Source organism: Athene cunicularia (genome assembly GCF_003259725.1).
Source record: "Athene cunicularia isolate RWA chromosome 11 unlocalized genomic scaffold, athCun1 chr11_part1, whole genome shotgun sequence".
Taxonomy (NCBI): domain Eukaryota; kingdom Metazoa; phylum Chordata; class Aves; order Strigiformes; family Strigidae; genus Athene; species Athene cunicularia.
This window is the reverse complement of record NW_020799113.1, coordinates 16,885,898-16,902,648: the sequence shown is the minus strand read 5'-3', so window position 1 is coordinate 16,902,648 and position 16,751 is coordinate 16,885,898. Positions and strand designations below refer to the sequence as shown.

The 16,751-nt window shown below is 38.4% G+C and overlaps 1 protein-coding gene across 1 annotated transcript in view; it reads left to right on the top strand.

The window, feature by feature from the left end:
• Window positions 1–16,751, top strand: part of ESRP2 (epithelial splicing regulatory protein 2) — a 45,650-nt gene that overhangs the window by 20,276 nt on the left and 8,623 nt on the right. The window contains exons 4-14 of the mRNA XM_026856963.1: window positions 1,493–1,607; window positions 2,340–2,438; window positions 2,559–2,613; window positions 3,437–3,547; window positions 4,356–4,488; window positions 4,686–4,728; window positions 5,249–5,550; window positions 7,592–7,813; window positions 9,121–9,319; window positions 10,537–10,729; window positions 11,735–11,912. Coding sequence (XP_026712764.1) covers window positions 1,493–1,607; window positions 2,340–2,438; window positions 2,559–2,613; window positions 3,437–3,547; window positions 4,356–4,488; window positions 4,686–4,728; window positions 5,249–5,550; window positions 7,592–7,813; window positions 9,121–9,319; window positions 10,537–10,729; window positions 11,735–11,912 — 1,650 coding nt within the window. The remainder of the gene's footprint in view (window positions 1–1,492; window positions 1,608–2,339; window positions 2,439–2,558; window positions 2,614–3,436; window positions 3,548–4,355; window positions 4,489–4,685; window positions 4,729–5,248; window positions 5,551–7,591; window positions 7,814–9,120; window positions 9,320–10,536; window positions 10,730–11,734; window positions 11,913–16,751) is intronic.

The window sequence follows — 16,751 nt, the reverse complement described above, 5'->3', positions numbered from 1 at the left end:
TAAACCGCAGGTTCTGTGCGGAGCCACGGGTTTCTACCAAGATCTGAAATTGGTAGGAGCCATGTGTCAGTGTCCTGTAGAGAGTAAACACACAGGCAGTGACTTGCTCTGGAGACTGGCGGTGGTTCCCCATCAGCATTAATTCAGCAGAAAGTAGTGCTGCAGCTTACTTGCTACTCCCACACGAAGCAGCAGTTCCACTCCAAGTTCCTGCAAGGGCTTAGAGCAGGCTGTCTTGCAGGGAGAAGAATCTTTGTGCAGGGTGGTGGTTCTTGCGTTAGCCTGCTTGGCAGGGTCTGCAGGGACCCCGCGGGAATGGGAGCTGCTGACATGGAGGGAGCTGACTGATCAGTTGTATTTTTTTTCTCTATATAAGGGTATTGGCTCATGCTGAGTTTCTACAAATATTTGTTTGGCATTTGTGTTATACTAAAACATAACGCTGTGGCTTTTTATGAAACATGCATGTTTATGTAGGGACGAAGCAAGTAAGGAGACAGGAATGATATTTAGCATTCAAATGTGACAGTACTTTTTTTTTTTGTGGGGGTAGCTCTTTGTATTCCTTCTTGAAACAAATGGACTAAACCAAAACAAACACATTGTAGAAGAAATAATTGTCCATGCCAGAGCAAGGAATGGATCTGATCAAGTGTTATGTCTCTTAATACTGCAATTTAAAATCTTTTTTTTTCCTCCCTCAATCTTTTTCATTTGTGAAAGTTTATTTCTCCTTCCACATTAAATATTAGTAAGCCTCAGACCTTAGCTCTTGCTATTCTTACCATTCTGAGAAGCATTACCTTGTGACTCTTCTTTATTTACAAAGGTGGGCACTGTTTGGCTAGACCAAAGTGAAACTTTTATATAGTAAGGCAGTTGGAGAGTATGAGAGAGAAAGTAATGATTTAGGCCAGAATTATTTGTTTTACTCCTTGGAAAAAAAGCTAATATCTGAATGAAGGGCTGCTTAAACATTTGTTTAATAATGTTATATTAACTGATATATGTTATATAATGTTATATTAAAGTTCTCATCCACTGCACAACAGTAATGAAGTTGCTTGAAGATATTTTGTACACTGTAACAATATTTATTTAAACTTTATTATCATGTTTTGGTACAATACTGCTTTTCAGTGTAGCCATAAAAGCAAAAAATACAGTATTCTAATTGGGAATATTTATAAAACAGCAAAACCTAGATTACTTTTTTAAAAAATATATTTTATTTTTCTTCCCCTGCAGTCTTCTGTTGTTGTTTTGCACAGGTCTGTCTCTCAGAAGCTATTTGGGTTTGCTCATCTAGAGGTCTAATCCTGTAAGGCTATGGAATTTGAGCTGTGTTACAAAGGAACTAAACTGGTCTATCGTAGACAAGCTGATGACATGCAAATATGTGATTTTTGAGATTGCCTCATACAGTCCAAAAATATTAATCATAATTTAAAGGAATGGCTTGTACGAAACAAACTTTTTGCTTTCCTTGTAGAACTTCCTGCTGTCAGACTGCTTCTATTCCTTTTATGATCTGCGCAAAGAATTTCACACTTGCTACCCTAGTTCAGCCGCCGTGAAAGATCAGACTATCAAGACCATGGCAGAATGTATCCTTTTGCTGCAGCATTTAGACCAGAAACAATCATGCTTCCTTAGGTTGTATTTCTGTGATCGTTACAGGTTTTAGTCTTCTAAGACTAAGACATGGTTTTAAAAACTCACAGGTAAAATAGAAGGAATGTTTGCTTAAGTGTGTGTTGGGGGTAGGGGCTCTGCCTGTAATTTTTTTTTTTTTCAATGAGTCTTAACACTGAGTTGTAAACCACATTTAGTAAATCCACTAAAGAAAATAATCACTTGCATTGATACTTAATCTTAAAGGAAAGGCTTAGCTATCAGTGGGCCTTTTCAGCATCAGCTGGCCTGGAAGCTTCTACTATTTGCTGATAGTTCTATTGTATGATCCTGACTGAACGGAGTTTAAAACAAACAAACAAAAACCCCAACACTCTACATCTACATTTTAGGAGGATTGTTGTGGCCTAGCTGAATGTGGTTAAAGTTCAGTTATGTTTGAAGTGATAGGAACTTACTCAGCTTTTTTTTTTTTTTTAACTGTTAACACTGAAATGATGTAAGCTATCAATAGTTTTCAGACTGTTGACCGTTAAAGTGAATATTAACCAGTTTATGAGCAGAGTAACAAATGTCTAATGGTCATGTGTCCCCATTAAGACCAGTAAATTTGATTACTAGTCTAGTGTTAATATCAGGAAAGCCTTATGACTTGTTTACAAATGATTGTGTGAGTCTGTTATTTTCTATAATCACCTGTTTAGATCTAGGTTTAGGGACAGATGAAACAGAAGAGGACTTTGGTGTGTGGCAGGTGAAAACCATGGTGGCTATCATTTTCAGCATGCTCTCTGAAAGTTGTAGTAAGTGAACTATTAATATAGAATGCTGAAAACTATTTTTTTCTGTAAGAATTGGCAGTGGTACTGTCATTCTTAAGTAATTTCTGACCCTGGTTATATTTAAACTTCCTGTTGTTGCAGATCACGTATTCACTGAGCCTGAAACTGTGAAATACAAGTACGAAACAGGTCCTTGGTGAGTGCTCTTGTCGGGGTAGTTTACAACCAAAGATGTGTCTTGTCTGCAGCAAGGAAGGCTTGTGAATATTTCCCTGTGGTGACTGTGAAAGTAGGTTGGGTCCTGAGAACAGGAACAATGTATTCAGCAGTCTGGTGTCGCAGACTATAGCTCGTATGTCGAATGCCGTACTTTAGTCTGTCTCTTTAAAGTCACTGCAAGTTAAGTGCTCTTTGTTCTCTAGCTTCTGTTTTGCATGGCAGTGAGGCTGATTTATCTTACCTAGTGGTGAAGAAATATTTGTGAACTTTCCCTAAGTCAACAGGGGTAATGGCTAGTGCACCCTATATGCAGCTGAACTACGTGGTGCTTCTGAAGAGTGGCCTAACGTGCTGTATTGCCTGTTGGGTTTAGGGAGAGAAGAAACAGAACCGTTCGTTGTTTTCAAATACATTGCAGTAACTGGAGAATGAAACATCCTAAGCATAAGTCATATGTATTCATATTTATGACTGTCTTGTAATGATCTATGTCGGATTGTTGAATCTTTCAGATAAAATGAGTCCAGATCCTTATTACTTCACTTTGAGACTGTCTTCCTAGTTATTTTAAGGAACTGTTATGTGGTGATAACACAGTGCATCTTAGGTGTGGTATATATAAAAATGATTATTGCAGTTATTTTTCCTTTCTTTATTGAAATGAGTAACAGGATTAGAAGACCCTCAACAGCAAATATACTTCTAACTTACAAGTTAAATTAGTTGCAAGCTGACATTTTTGTAAGGTAATGGAAAGACTAGATTTAAAGCTTACTTTGACTTTTTTTCTTTCTGTGCAGTAGTAAATCCGAAACAGTGGACAGTGAGACAGTAATACGTGCCAGAGGTTTGCCATGGCAGTCTTCGGACCAAGATATTGCTCGATTTTTCAAAGGACTCAACATTGCTAAGTAAGATAATAAGAATTTGTCTTGCTTTATCACTTTGTCTTTAATAGCAAGTTTTAGAAATATTTGTTCAACACATCCCCCACTAGATTCCTCATTTTTACTGTTTCCCCACCCAGGCCCCTTCCTACCCCATGGTCATGATAACTAAACCAGCCTTGGGTGGGCAAGAAAGAGTTTTGAAGTGTGTGAAGAAGAGACTCAGTGATTGAAAACCAACATATGTTCATTTATTGCTAGTACCTGAAGGGAGAAACACCTACTGCATTAATCAAGGCAGAATCCAAGGCATAACAGAAGGTTTAGTTTTGTGCCAACTCTTCAGTATTCTGCTATACCTTGTAAACAGGCCAGATTGAGAAACCTCTTAAGTGCTGCTTCGAAGAAATTTTCATATGACTGTGTGTGCACCTCTGTGTATACTGTTGTGTATTTATATAGAGTTTAATTTAGCATACCTGTCACTTAATATATATTCCATATTTTCAACATTGAGAATTTTTCTTTTTTAATTGGTGGTATGAGGAAATTCAAATCTGCATCTCTCAGATGATAGGAAGGGCTTGCAAATTTACATCTGCATAGAAGTTGAGAAGGTGATAAACAGCATGAGATCCAAGATGTCGCTGAAGTGGATTCTGCAGTATAATTATGTTTAATTTCACTTTTAATATAATTGTGGATAGTAGCAATTTCTCTTTCAGTCTGTAAACCATGTTAAAGTCTGATTTCTCTAGTATTCTTACACAGTTGATTATTAAATGTATTACAGATTCAAACTAAGTTTATTTTTGTTGGTTTTACCTTCCAGAGGTGGTGTGGCTCTTTGTCTGAATGCTCAAGGAAGAAGAAACGGGGAGGCATTAGTTCGGTTTGTCAATTCTGAACAAAGAGATCTCGCGCTGGAAAGACATAAGCATCACATGGGTAGCAGATACATTGAGGTAAAATGCAGTGATTTGAAACAAATCTTTGTTAGAGCAACCTGAATGTTTTAGACTACAGTTTTAAATGAGAATAAACTGCACTTCTGTTTTGTTCCAAGTGCCAAATACAGTTCTTTTACATGTGGAAGAGTGTGTGTGTTTTAGAGTTCAATATTGTAATTTTCATATTTGGCTTTTTTTTTTTTCTCTGTAAGGTTTACAAAGCAACTGGGGAAGAATTCTTAAAAATTGCAGGAGGTAAGTGATGCTGGAGTTCAGTGTAATTACTGAAGTTGTAGTAAAGTAGTTTTTTTTTTGTTTTTGGTTTTTTTTTTCTTTCAGCTAAGCATGCAAATGGATAATACAGTAGCTTTTCCTGTTTTGCCTTCCAAGAATACTTGACCCTGTCAAGTTCTGGTTTCATGTAGTTGAAGTTGAGCTATGAGCATTTGGGCTGTGATGTTCACAGGCAGGTTTTGCTGTCTGGGAGGAAGATGAGCCATTGCAGTGGAAGCATTGGTGTATCTTGTTATATGTTCATGCTAATCTCATCTTTGTTCCAATTTCATTAAAACATGAAAGCCTTTCAGGGTAAGGGAGTTTAACTTAAAAAGAGATTACTGGGAGCTAGTAGTTTTGGGTCTTCTGTGTGTTTGTTGCTAGCTACTTGCCTCCTGTATTGCTCCCTAATGCTTTGTTGCTCCTGTGTCCCATGGAATTGACTGACCAGCACGAGCGTATGTTGTTGGCTGACCGTATGTTGTTTTCTTTCCACCAGGCACCTCCAATGAAGTGGCCCAGTTCTTATCTAAGGAGAATCAAGTTATCATCCGGATGAGAGGCCTTCCATTCACTGCTACTCAGGAGGATGTCCTGGGCTTCCTGGGGCCGGAGTGCCCAGTCACAGGAGGGAAAGAGGGACTTCTCTTTGTCAAGTACCCGGATGGCAGGCCCACAGGAGATGCATTTGTGTTATTTTCCTGTGAAGAATATGCACAGAATGCACTTAAAAAGCACAAAGAAATACTTGGAAAACGTTACATTGAACTCTTCAGGAGCACAGCAGCAGAAGTCCAACAGGTTGTAACTATTGGCTGAGACTCAAAACTTAACAGTTAAAACATTTCTTCTAACACTTGCACACACAGTATGTTGTAAACAACCATGAAAGTCTATTATATTAAAGATGTCAAGTTCTAGAAAGGGCATTATGTGCTTCCTGATTGTCATGGAAAATTGCACAGCATTGTTTTTTGGTTTTTACCGTCACTGTTTGGGTTTTTTAACATCCCTCAGATTATAAAGTAAAAATCATTGGATAATTTTCTTCTACTTAAAGGTTGAATGAAATCACTAAAAAAATACTCTAGACTGATAGTATTTTAGTGATGTTTCTTGAAAATCTGCAGTGTTGTCTTTAAATTCTGGTCTCCATGTACAGAATTTCTTACATTAAATCCAAATCTGGATGCACTAAAACAGATTTTCCTACAACTGCTTTATCGGAAAGTAAGAATTACCAGGATGTATCTGATTTTTGGTGAAACAGCATGAAATATTTGTTTTCCTAAGACAATGTTTCACTTTTTTTTCCCTGTCCTTCACCAGTTCCTATTATCATCTTCTTAAACTGGTAAGACCATTTCATTTTGACACTAGCAGCTCAAGCCTGTGAAAAACATCACATACTGCATTTTTTTTTTTTTTTCTGCCTGAGATAATATCAAAGGGAACCATTATAAGATTTGATCTGGTCTGTGCATAACTGCTGGCTATAAAACTTTAATACAGTTACTGTTTCAATGTATGTGACATGAGAAGTCTTTTCCATATAAGGGATGGGGCAAGGGAAAGACTATCCACACTTGTGGGCCTGCCACTAACCCCATGTACTGTGACATGGTGATTAGAAGAGCCATGACTGTGATGTATACATTGTGAAGACTAAGTGAAATGGCACAGTGAGATTTATTCCCTGCCCCCACCCCCATTCTGCTCTTTAGAGAGAATGAAGCTAAGGAGCAAAACCACTCTGTCACAGTGACCAAGTCTTTGTTTTCATTTCTGTTAGGGAAACCGAGATAAAACATACATGTCCTTCTTCCCCTATGACAGTTGCCAAGGGTCACACCCTAATTTTTTTGCTGCTTGAGCAAGAGATGGTTTTTTTGGTTTTTGTTTTTTTTTTTTTTTAGGGACTTAACAGGCTCCTTGTTTGAGTAAAGCCAGCTCTCATCTACTTGATGTTAATACAAAGTAATTATGAACTCTATACCCAACTGAGGGAGAAGATTTCTGGCCTGAAAGGTGCTACAAGTAGATTCCTGAAAAAAAGGCAGCTGTGGAAACAAACTCTAGAGACTGAAACATTATTGACAAAACTAAGCCTTTGTAACCTCTTTTTTGGTACCTCTCTCAGTGGAATCTGTTTCTTTGTTTCTGGTAATCATTGCTAAATGTGTTTTTCAGCAGTAGGCCCCAACAGCAAGTTACATTCCTGTTGCCATTTAGGAGTCAAGAAAAAATAAAATGTTGAGATCGAGGTCCCCTATAGTTGTTACCTTTTTTTTACTTGTTTTTTTTTTTTTTTCTTGTTCTTCCAGAAAATCTGTAGTTGGAGATGAGCACTCAGGTTAAAACAGAAACACCTTTACTTAATCAGTCAGGTTTTATGAAGGGATTAGAGCTAGTGTTTTTTACTTACTAGTTATTTCAGGTCTTAGTTCTTTTAAAATGACTGTCTTTAGTTTACCCTAATTTAAATAAGAACTGTATGTGACAATATAGGTTTATTAGCCCAAATGTGGTTTTCAAAAGTTCTTTTGGGGATATTCTAAAATGAACTGTAATCTGCTTTTAACTTTTTAATAACAAGAATAGAAAGGTCTGTTATTAGGGTCTAGCAAATTAAATTTATAATACTTCCTCTTTCCCCTTCTGAGTTTAAAACTCTCAAATGCCTAACAGGAACTATCTGCAATCATTTGGTTTAAGAAGGTATTTTTCTCTGATGCTGGAAGTGGATTTATTTAAATATGTGAAAATAGTATTGTGAGAACTGATTTGTGCTCAAGTAGATGATGTGTAAATCTCTTACCAGTGTGGGTTTTTTTGCCAACAGGTACTTAATCGATATATGTCAACACCTCTTATTCCCACTCTCCCAACTCCCATCATTCCTGTCATACCCCCACCATATACCATTGCCACGGGAAGCATACGTGACTGTGTCCGGCTCAGAGGTCTTCCTTACACTGCTGGCATTGATGACATCCTGGAATTTATGGGAGACGCCACAGCTGATATCAAGCCCCACGGAGTTCACATGGTCCTTAATCAGCAGGTAATAGCATTTTGCATGGGAGGGATAACTGTCCAGTGATTGAACGGGCTTAGAAGTCAGGGTAGCTTACCTGTTCTTGGCTGTGCTTCAGGTCTTCTATAACCTTGAGAAGGTGCTATGTTCTGTTTGCCTGTCTTTTCATTCCTTCCTTCTCTTCATTTCTTCTCCACTTTTACATACACACTTGCTTTTGTTTCTATATAAGTATACATAAGACTCGGGAGGATGAATCTTTTTCTTTTAAGGATAGCTTTATCCTGGAGACTCTTAAATAGTCCCTTGTGTTGCAGTCACATGCTGGAAACACACGAGATAGAAATGTCTCATGTTAGATGACATAGCTGCTCTGTCAGCTTCAGGGTTTCTGCTCAATGGGAGCTGTGTTGCTTGAGTAGTGTTTGTGGAAAAATTAGGTTTTCTAACTTGATTAGAGACTTCTCAGGCTTTAAAGGAAGTTGATAATTAAAAGGTGTGTTGTGGATTTATTTTGACATAATCATAGAGATATCTTTTCCCTGTTGTCTTGTGTTAAACTATATTAGCCACAGAAATACTGAGGTATTAAAGAAAACAAATAAGAGTTCTACTATATTTGTCATGCTTTTTTTGTTAAGAAAGTTTTTTAATATTTTATACGTACAGCAATGTCTGTCAGGTTGCAGGAAATCAGACCTGGAAATCACTTTTTAATGCAGTTATAGACTTTACTAAAGCATGTCTGAAGCTTTTTACTGTTGTACTATTACCTAAAAAGTAGTTATAGGGAAGGCAAAGCCAGAGTCTTTCTAGAGCTTCACAACAAAAGAGACAGTATTAATAAACTGCATCAAGGAAAATTCCAATTGGGTGTAAAGGAAAAGGAGGGAAAAAAAAAAAAGTCACAGTGAGAAATTACTTAGGCACCCAGACAGGTTCCCAGAGCTGCTGTGGAATCTCCACCCCTGGAGATGCCTACATTTCAAGTGGAGAAGGCCATGAGTGGCCTGATGTAACTTGAAAATTAGCCCTGCTTTGAACAGTGTTTGGATTAGAGGCCTCCAAAATTTGCTTCTATGCTAAATTATTCTCTCTTTCCTTCTACAGAAAGTGGAAGTAGTGTTGTGTTAACCAGGCACTGGTTACACAAGTCTTGCCTTTCTGCTGCTCTACTTTTGAAAATAGTTGTCGAGTTACTAGTTTACTGGTGCCAGATGAGGAAGAACAATACAGACTTTCAATAGACTTTGATCTTAGTACTTTCTGCATTTCTTGTGCTCTGGGTGTTTTAATAACAGATTGACTTATGATTATTTCCCCCCCTCCCCTAGGGACGACCATCAGGTGATGCTTTCATCCAAATGAAATCTGCTGACAAAGCCTTTATGGTGGCTCAAAAATGTCACAAAAAAATGATGAAGGACCGTTATGTGGAAGTATTCCAGTGTTCAGGAGAGGAGATGAACTTTGTTTTAATGGGTGGCACTTTAAATCGTAGTGGCTTATCCCCACCGCCATGTAAGTTACCATGTAAGTCTCCAATTCTTCTGCTCTCTGCTGCTAAAGGCTGATATGTGGTAGGTGCTGAAGCTTTGTGGTCTTTCACCTTTTGACTTGGGTTTTGCCGTGATCAATAATCATCCATCTGTATACATGCTGAGATTGGAATTGTCCCCCTTGGGCAATAATGGGACTGATCAGAGGCATTTTTATTGTATTTTCGGTGGTGAGTAGAGGGCAGCAAGGCCTTGCCAGTGAAATTGTTGCACACTTTGCTTTTTATGGGTGTACTGTTCTTCTGAGCTCTGCAGTAGACTTGCCTGTAGTGAAACCTACTTGGAATTAGAGGGATTTTTAAAAGGGGGAGGAATTCTCTATTCTAACTGCCGATGAGTGCTCTTGCTATCTTGCCTTAGAGCATTGAGAAGGTACTCTATGGGCTTATATTTGAAGGAAAATATGATACGGTAACAGACCATAGAGTGGTAAAGTTGGAGGGATTTTTTTGTTTGTTTGTCTTATTGAAGATTACAGTGAACCTTATTGTGGAACTATAATGGAACTTTACTGTACCATTCTAATTAGTCCCACTATCAAATCACAAAGCAGACACCAATGTGTATTTGCAAAATAATAAAAGGCTGCCAGATATAGTATCTAAAACCAATTTGACTGCACACCAAGCCAAGCTTAATATTCCTATACAAATCAGGATTTGTTCATCAAAACGCATCAGACTCGTCATTTAGTAGAGTATTCTTTTTTCCATTTGATATATCCTAAAAATGCTTTTTGAAGTTGCAGGAGGCTTATACATGAAGACTTGTGGTCAGCAGTTGTGGATGCCCATGTGTAGCTAATATTATGGTACTTTTGTCCCACAGAGTACAACTTCTGTTAGAAAGAACAAAGGGTGTGTTGGTGTGCACGCCTGCTTTCTCTATGCACATGGCTTTATGCTTTCTTTGAATACCTCTGAAGTTCCCTACTTTCCATTTACATATGGACAAGGCTTCTCAGCTCTAGGAGTTGTGAACCGTTAAGAATTGCTCATTTCAAATCCCCCAGTTGTCATTCATGATGATGTAGCAGGGGTCTCCCGGGGAGAGGCTAGAGAGCAGTCTTTGCACAAGTATTCATTAATTGTACCCAGATGGTATTAATCACATTGGGATGAATAATTCCTTTCTTACAGCAGAGATCTCCATTCTGATTGTTTTTGTTGCTGTGTCCTGGTTCGTTTTTAGGTCTTTCTCCACCAGCTTATGCTGCTTTCCAAACAGCAGCTGTGATCCCAGCAGAGGCAGCGCTTTACCAGCCACAAGCCCTCTTGCCAACCACCAGGACTCCCCAGGCCTCTGCGGCTGCTCCTCCAACTGTTACCTACTACCCAGCTCAGGCTGCTCAGCTTTATATGAATTACACAGCTTACTATCCCAGGTAACCCCTAGGCTTAGCTGCTTCTTTTGATGCTTCATCTCAGTGCAGCAGGCAACGTGTGGTCACCTGTGAACAGCTCTTAAATTTGTACTTCTGGTGTAGATAATCATGGGAACTTGATGTTCAGCAGCAGAGGCAGTAGCCATTTTAACTGATTCTCTGTGGCCTTGTAATGAAGTTTGGGTTTGCTGTAGGTTCTGTTTGAATATCATGGTAATGTTGATCTAATATTTAGCAGTGTTTTTTGGCACTGGGGCAATGTCATTAAGGCGGTTCTGTTTCTTGGCCAAGTAAGGAGCAGTGTCAGTACATGCCTCTACCCTCATCCCTTAGTTTTGTACTTACAAGACTTTCCATACCAAAAGACTCATCATCAGTATGTAAAAGGCTTGATTTCCTTATATCAGAGAGACCAAAGGACACTCTACGTGTGTAAGCAAACCAGAAGATCTCCACCTTTTCCCTTCCCATAGATGGTATCAACATGGCTCACTGATACTTGGGTCCATGAGAAATAGCTTGTTCATTGATAGTTCCTAGGCTTGTGACACTTACTAGCCTGAGTATCTGGTGAATTGCTAGACAAGCCCTGACGAGGGATACTACTATACTCACTGTTTTGTGATTCAGAAGTACCAAATTTTGGTCCTTCCTTGCTTTTCATACTACAATCCCACCCCTCCCTTTTTTTTCTTTATGGTTTTATTAACAATCTTAGAACAGTTCATCTGCAGCTACTGTTTTTCTCCTTTCCTGTAAAGTAACAAATGCCCCTCTTTATGTCTTCAATTACAAATGTTTAGTTATTCCCTCCCTTTCCCTCCCTTCTTTAAAAATAAATTATCAGATGCTGAAGAGATGAAGAAAGTCCACATCAGGGCTGCTTGCTTTTCTGTGGTGTTTGGACTTACTCTCAAATTTAAATTTTCAGTTTCATCTCCGCTTATTCTGAGCACTAAAACCAGTTACTGGTTTTCATAACAACTTTGCCCCTCTTTCTTTCAGTCCTCCAGTATCCCCTACCACGGTGGGGTATATTGCAGCTCCTCCAGGAGCTGTAGCTGCTGCTGCCACTGCCACCCACACTCCGATCCTGCCCCAGCCTGGAGCATTAGTCCGTATGCAGGGCTTGCCGTACAACACAGGAATGAAGGAGATACTCAGCTTCTTCCAGGGGTACCAGGTTAGTATGCAGTCTCTCTCCTTGATATTGCATTTGGACCTCCAAGTAACGATCAGTGGGGATCAAACTGAGCAGGTGATTGCTCTTGGAAACTGCTGATCACTGTGCAAGCTCCATGTTGTATATTTAACTGGCAGATCAAAGTGTAATATACAATTTGCCTTATTTCTCATATAATAAACATATCCTAATTTGAATGCAGTGATTTAGTGTCTAGGGTTAGAATTTGACATGGGGCTATGAAGGGGCTGCCAGAGAAGGGTGAGGGCTGCCAAAAGTTTTCACTCCTGGCCACTTTTTGCTGGGAGCCCTAGGTAGGCTCAGTGTTTGACCTTCAAGACTTAAGCCTTAAAGTTGATTGAGAGCAAATTTCCTAGTACAAAAGGCTGTGACCTAGGTGTGGTGACTTGCTTGCAAATGGAAAGAAATAGATGCCTCTGTCAGACACCCTTTCAAGGACTAATTATTTCAGTTACAGGCAGGAACATTCTCCATGGAAAGCGCATTACATTGGAACCTAAAGGAAAACTATTTTCCAAACTATTTTATACTGATAACAAATATTCTACGTGTTAGAGGTAACTTCAGTCAGTATGTACTGATTCGATGCTCTTATCACTGAGCAAACACAGAAACTTACCATCTTGAGGAACTGTTTTGTTTTTTTGGTTTTTTTTTTAAATGGCACCATGTACAAATGCTTTTTTCTAGCAGCACTTAACTTGAATTCATGGAATGGGTGTTTCCATATCTTCTGCCTTTAGTCTCAGAGGATGTTGTATCTATATCCATTTTTTGTCATCACATGTTTGCTAAAAGGAAAGAGAATTGAATATGGTATAATCTGGTGCATATTTAATTTCTGCAGATAACGGCACTTACACAAATACCAAGTCTGCCCTTTTGGTCCTGCTTGGAAGTCCTGACTTAAAATTCTCTTTGTGCATCTCAAACCACTGTTTTAAGTGATATGTGTGAAAAGAAAACAATTTTTGCATGTTTTTCCTTCAAAATTATGTCAGTTGGATAGCAGTGGTATTGCTAAAGGGTAAGATACAGATTTTAATGCATAGCAGCAGTTAATACAGAACATTCAGGCATGGTATTGTTTTTGTTTTTTTTTTTTCTTTAAGATTCTTGAAGGATAGTGGCCTTTATAGAGCCAGATGTCTGCTATGTAAACAAATGTAGACTGAGAACAGATGTTTAAATGTCTTATGTTCCGAGTGTTGAGTATTTGGAAGATACAGTGCTCTACCTGTCGTGGCTTCTTTTCAAATGTTACATTCATGTTTGAAGGTAGTTTCACATACTTCATTTTTCAGTGGAAAAATACGAAGCTTAGCTTATTAAAAGTGTGATGAATTTTGGCAAATGTTCAAAAGAAACTAAATGTCATTGTATTTTAGGACTTGTTTTTCAACAGATATTTCCAGAGTTCAAACCAAATTCAGTTACTTGTAGCTTTCATGTTTTCCAGATAAACAGAAGTAATAATTCATCTGTTACTTAGCCATTGATATTTTACCTTCCCCCCCCCCCCCGGTTTTGGTGGATCGATGGTGGGTATATAAAAACCTTAAGTGAGGAAGCCTGTTTTCTAAATTGAAATTCAGCTAGAAGTGGAGGTGCACCATTGTGACCTGAACCTGTCTGTGCATGGAACAGGTCAGTGAGAATTCTAGTAGCTCTGTCTTCCAATAAATCTTCAGTTTAGTGAATCTGGACTTTGAGTCTAGTGCTAAATTTGCCCTTTTCCTTGTTTCTGCCTTTGGAGAGTAGTTCATAGTGTTTGTATTGCATTAACGAATTAAATGTTTCAAATGAATAGAAATTTTGCCACAAGGTGAAAAGTATGTTCTTCTGCGACCTCCTGTCATCATCAGTTACTGTTATTAAATTGGTCACCTCTTTGATTTCTTTAGAAGGTGTTGTCCAATGAGATCGGGTTCAATATCTTATAAAGGAGCCAAGGAATTTTTTTGAATTGTTCTTGGAATCCTGCATGTGGTAATGCTAGTTTTATACTTGCTCATTCCTTTAGGGGAAAAAAGAGGTGGTGACTTACTGTATTGGGACAATATTATGTCACTGGAGCAATAACTAATCTTTTTTTTTTTTTTTTTCCTCCCCTTTCCTCTCTCCTACGTGTTTTGTTTGTTTTTTTTTCCATTTTCTGCTGCTACCCAAGGATTTATTGCACGATGCTTCTGCTCGTTTATAAAGTGAGCCCCTAATAATTGTCAGTGGTTTGGGCATGGTTTTAATCTCTGTATAACTATTTGATATTGGTATTCAATGGGCTTCAATGTTGGTATTCTGGGAACCAGATCAGAGATGCTGAGATTGAAGGGTGATTTTTGTCTTTGTATGTCCATGTCTGAAAGGAACAGGTTTTTAAGTTTTAGTTCTTGCTTTACTCTCTTCTGTTTTCTTCTTCAGTCTTCATGGGCTCTGTATATTGCATGTATACACATGTTGCTGCTTAAGTGAAAGCACCTTTCATACCAGACCTGCTCTTAAGAGATAGACTTTGCTTATCATGGGCTTCAAAAAGCTGGTCTCAACATCAGTACATGCTTCTGATAATAAATAAATGCAAAAATCTGTAGATCAGCTTTTTAATTTTATCTGTGCTAGCCTCTTGTTTAGTGCTTTGGTAGCTTGACTCCTCTTTGTAGTTCTGCTTTCTTGTTTTTATTGTTGAAACGTGTTTAATGTATCTTGCATTAAACAATCTTGAAAAACCTGGGATTTTAAATCTTGGAGACTGTAATTTTCCCCATCACCTTTCTGTATAATAGCATAGTGCACTGTAATCTTCAAATAACTAATATTCAAAGAACTGATTCAGTAATTCATGTTCAACTGCTTTTTAGTTGTACTGTAATGTAATAGGGCCGTTGATTTGACTCCAATCATATACTGATAGCTAAAGGATACTTACAACAACAAGAACAACAAAAAATCAAAACAACCAAAACCATAACAATAGAAGATCCCACCATACAATGCAGATAGGACAAGGGGATGACAGTAGTTACTCTGACAGGTGCTAAAGCACCAGCTGCTCAGCAGATGGTGGTGTTTGGGCATTACATTGCAGTAAGGGGTCTAAGGATGTTTACAGGAAACTTTCCTTAGTAGTAATTACATGCAACAGACAGAGTGTTACCTTAGGCCTTCACTACAGTTGTAGAAGCAGTGAGAGAAATCAAATCAACAAGGAACAGATTTAGTAGTTGAGTGATGGATTTACATGAAGTTGTGCATATGAGAACAAAATTTTTCACGAAAAAGTATTTTTCATTATTTACTGGTTAAATCCTCTATGGATTTTACTCTTTAGCCACTAAATGAATCAATTTCTAGTGTCCAACTAATGACCACTTTTTTTTTTTTTCTTATAAGAATGCAGGTTTCATGCTAACATTGACAGAGTTGGTATTCTGACAAGAATTAGGTTTATGTACAAGTAGATGCAATTTAACTGTGCTCATGGTCTCAGCTGACCAAAAGCTAATTTACAACTGTTTTCTTAGTTGGGATTCAGCATGCATTTAGCAGTAGCTGCCCAGTTTCTTTGAGGTTGGCGTGAATGTAAAGTGAATTCATGTCTACCTGAAAAAGACTGTGTGGATTATTTCTTAGAAAGCATATTTAGGTGTATGTTTCATTGAGGACTAGTAAAAAAATAAACCAGAAGACGACTAATATTTAGGGGCTATGGTTACCACCTGAGCTTTATTTAAAGGCTCCTGAATTTGCTGAAAAGAGCTAGGATGGAAATGTAGGAACTTCTTTGTGTACAAGCTTCTCCTACATAAAAACAAATAGTATTCTTTTAAACCTGTGCTGGTTTTAGGTGCCTTTTATCTGCAGCTGAAATGAGCTTTTGCAGTATATTAATCCTCCAAGGCTTCAGAGACTCAGAATTCAAGGCTCATTGTTGGGGGGGAGGAGGGTGGCTTATGCTTAAAACAGTAGTAAGGAAGTGAAGGGAAGTGGATGGATGGCTAAATTCCAAGGGCATTAACAACATTTCTCTCTTGTGGCAGGACAGCGGGCTTCATTGTTACTTACTTTTTAGGGATTAGGGTTTTTTTTTTTTTTTTTCTGAAATGCATGCTTGAACAAAGAAGTATTCTCTATTTCCTATGGGTTTCTTTTGAAATCTGACACTCTGTAGTCTGAGAGGGATACCCCCTCATCTATGTGCCTGTTCTATGCATAGCACCTTCTGACTAGGGAAGGGAGAGAGGATGTGATAGAGGAAGAATTCCCGCTTACTGGTATTTGAAGTAATCTGGCAATATAGACATTATTATATGCTCACCTCCATGCACTTGGAATAGAGTATGCTGTTTGTTTTGCTTTATTCCTAAACTTATCTTCCACCTGGAAATGTTGCCTGTGTGGAGAAAGCATCTGTGAGACTGGGTCTAGTAAATTAGTAGTTACTGTTTCTGTCTGCCTCCTATGCTTGAAGCAAGAGAGTAAGTGGCACCATCTTCAAACTGAGCATTCAGGTGGTTGCCAGTGCTTGTATCAGCACTCTTAAGGTACAGCTGATAGACTTTATTGGCAAAGCCAGTTTGGGGTATTTCTCCAGACTCTTGTGCTGAAGGTTGTAGTTACCTAGTCATCGAATCTGATTTGTTACAGACTTACTGTTTCTAGACTTTTTTCCAGAGTCCAAGAGCTGGATTTCTTCCCTTTGGGAACTGCTCTGTGGTAGAGTTTCAGTAGTTTAGGCTAGAATTGCAGTTGCAGTGGTGAAGTGGCCATTTTGCCACTTCTTTCATTTCCTCTTCTTTCATTTCCCCTGCTTTCCCCCCC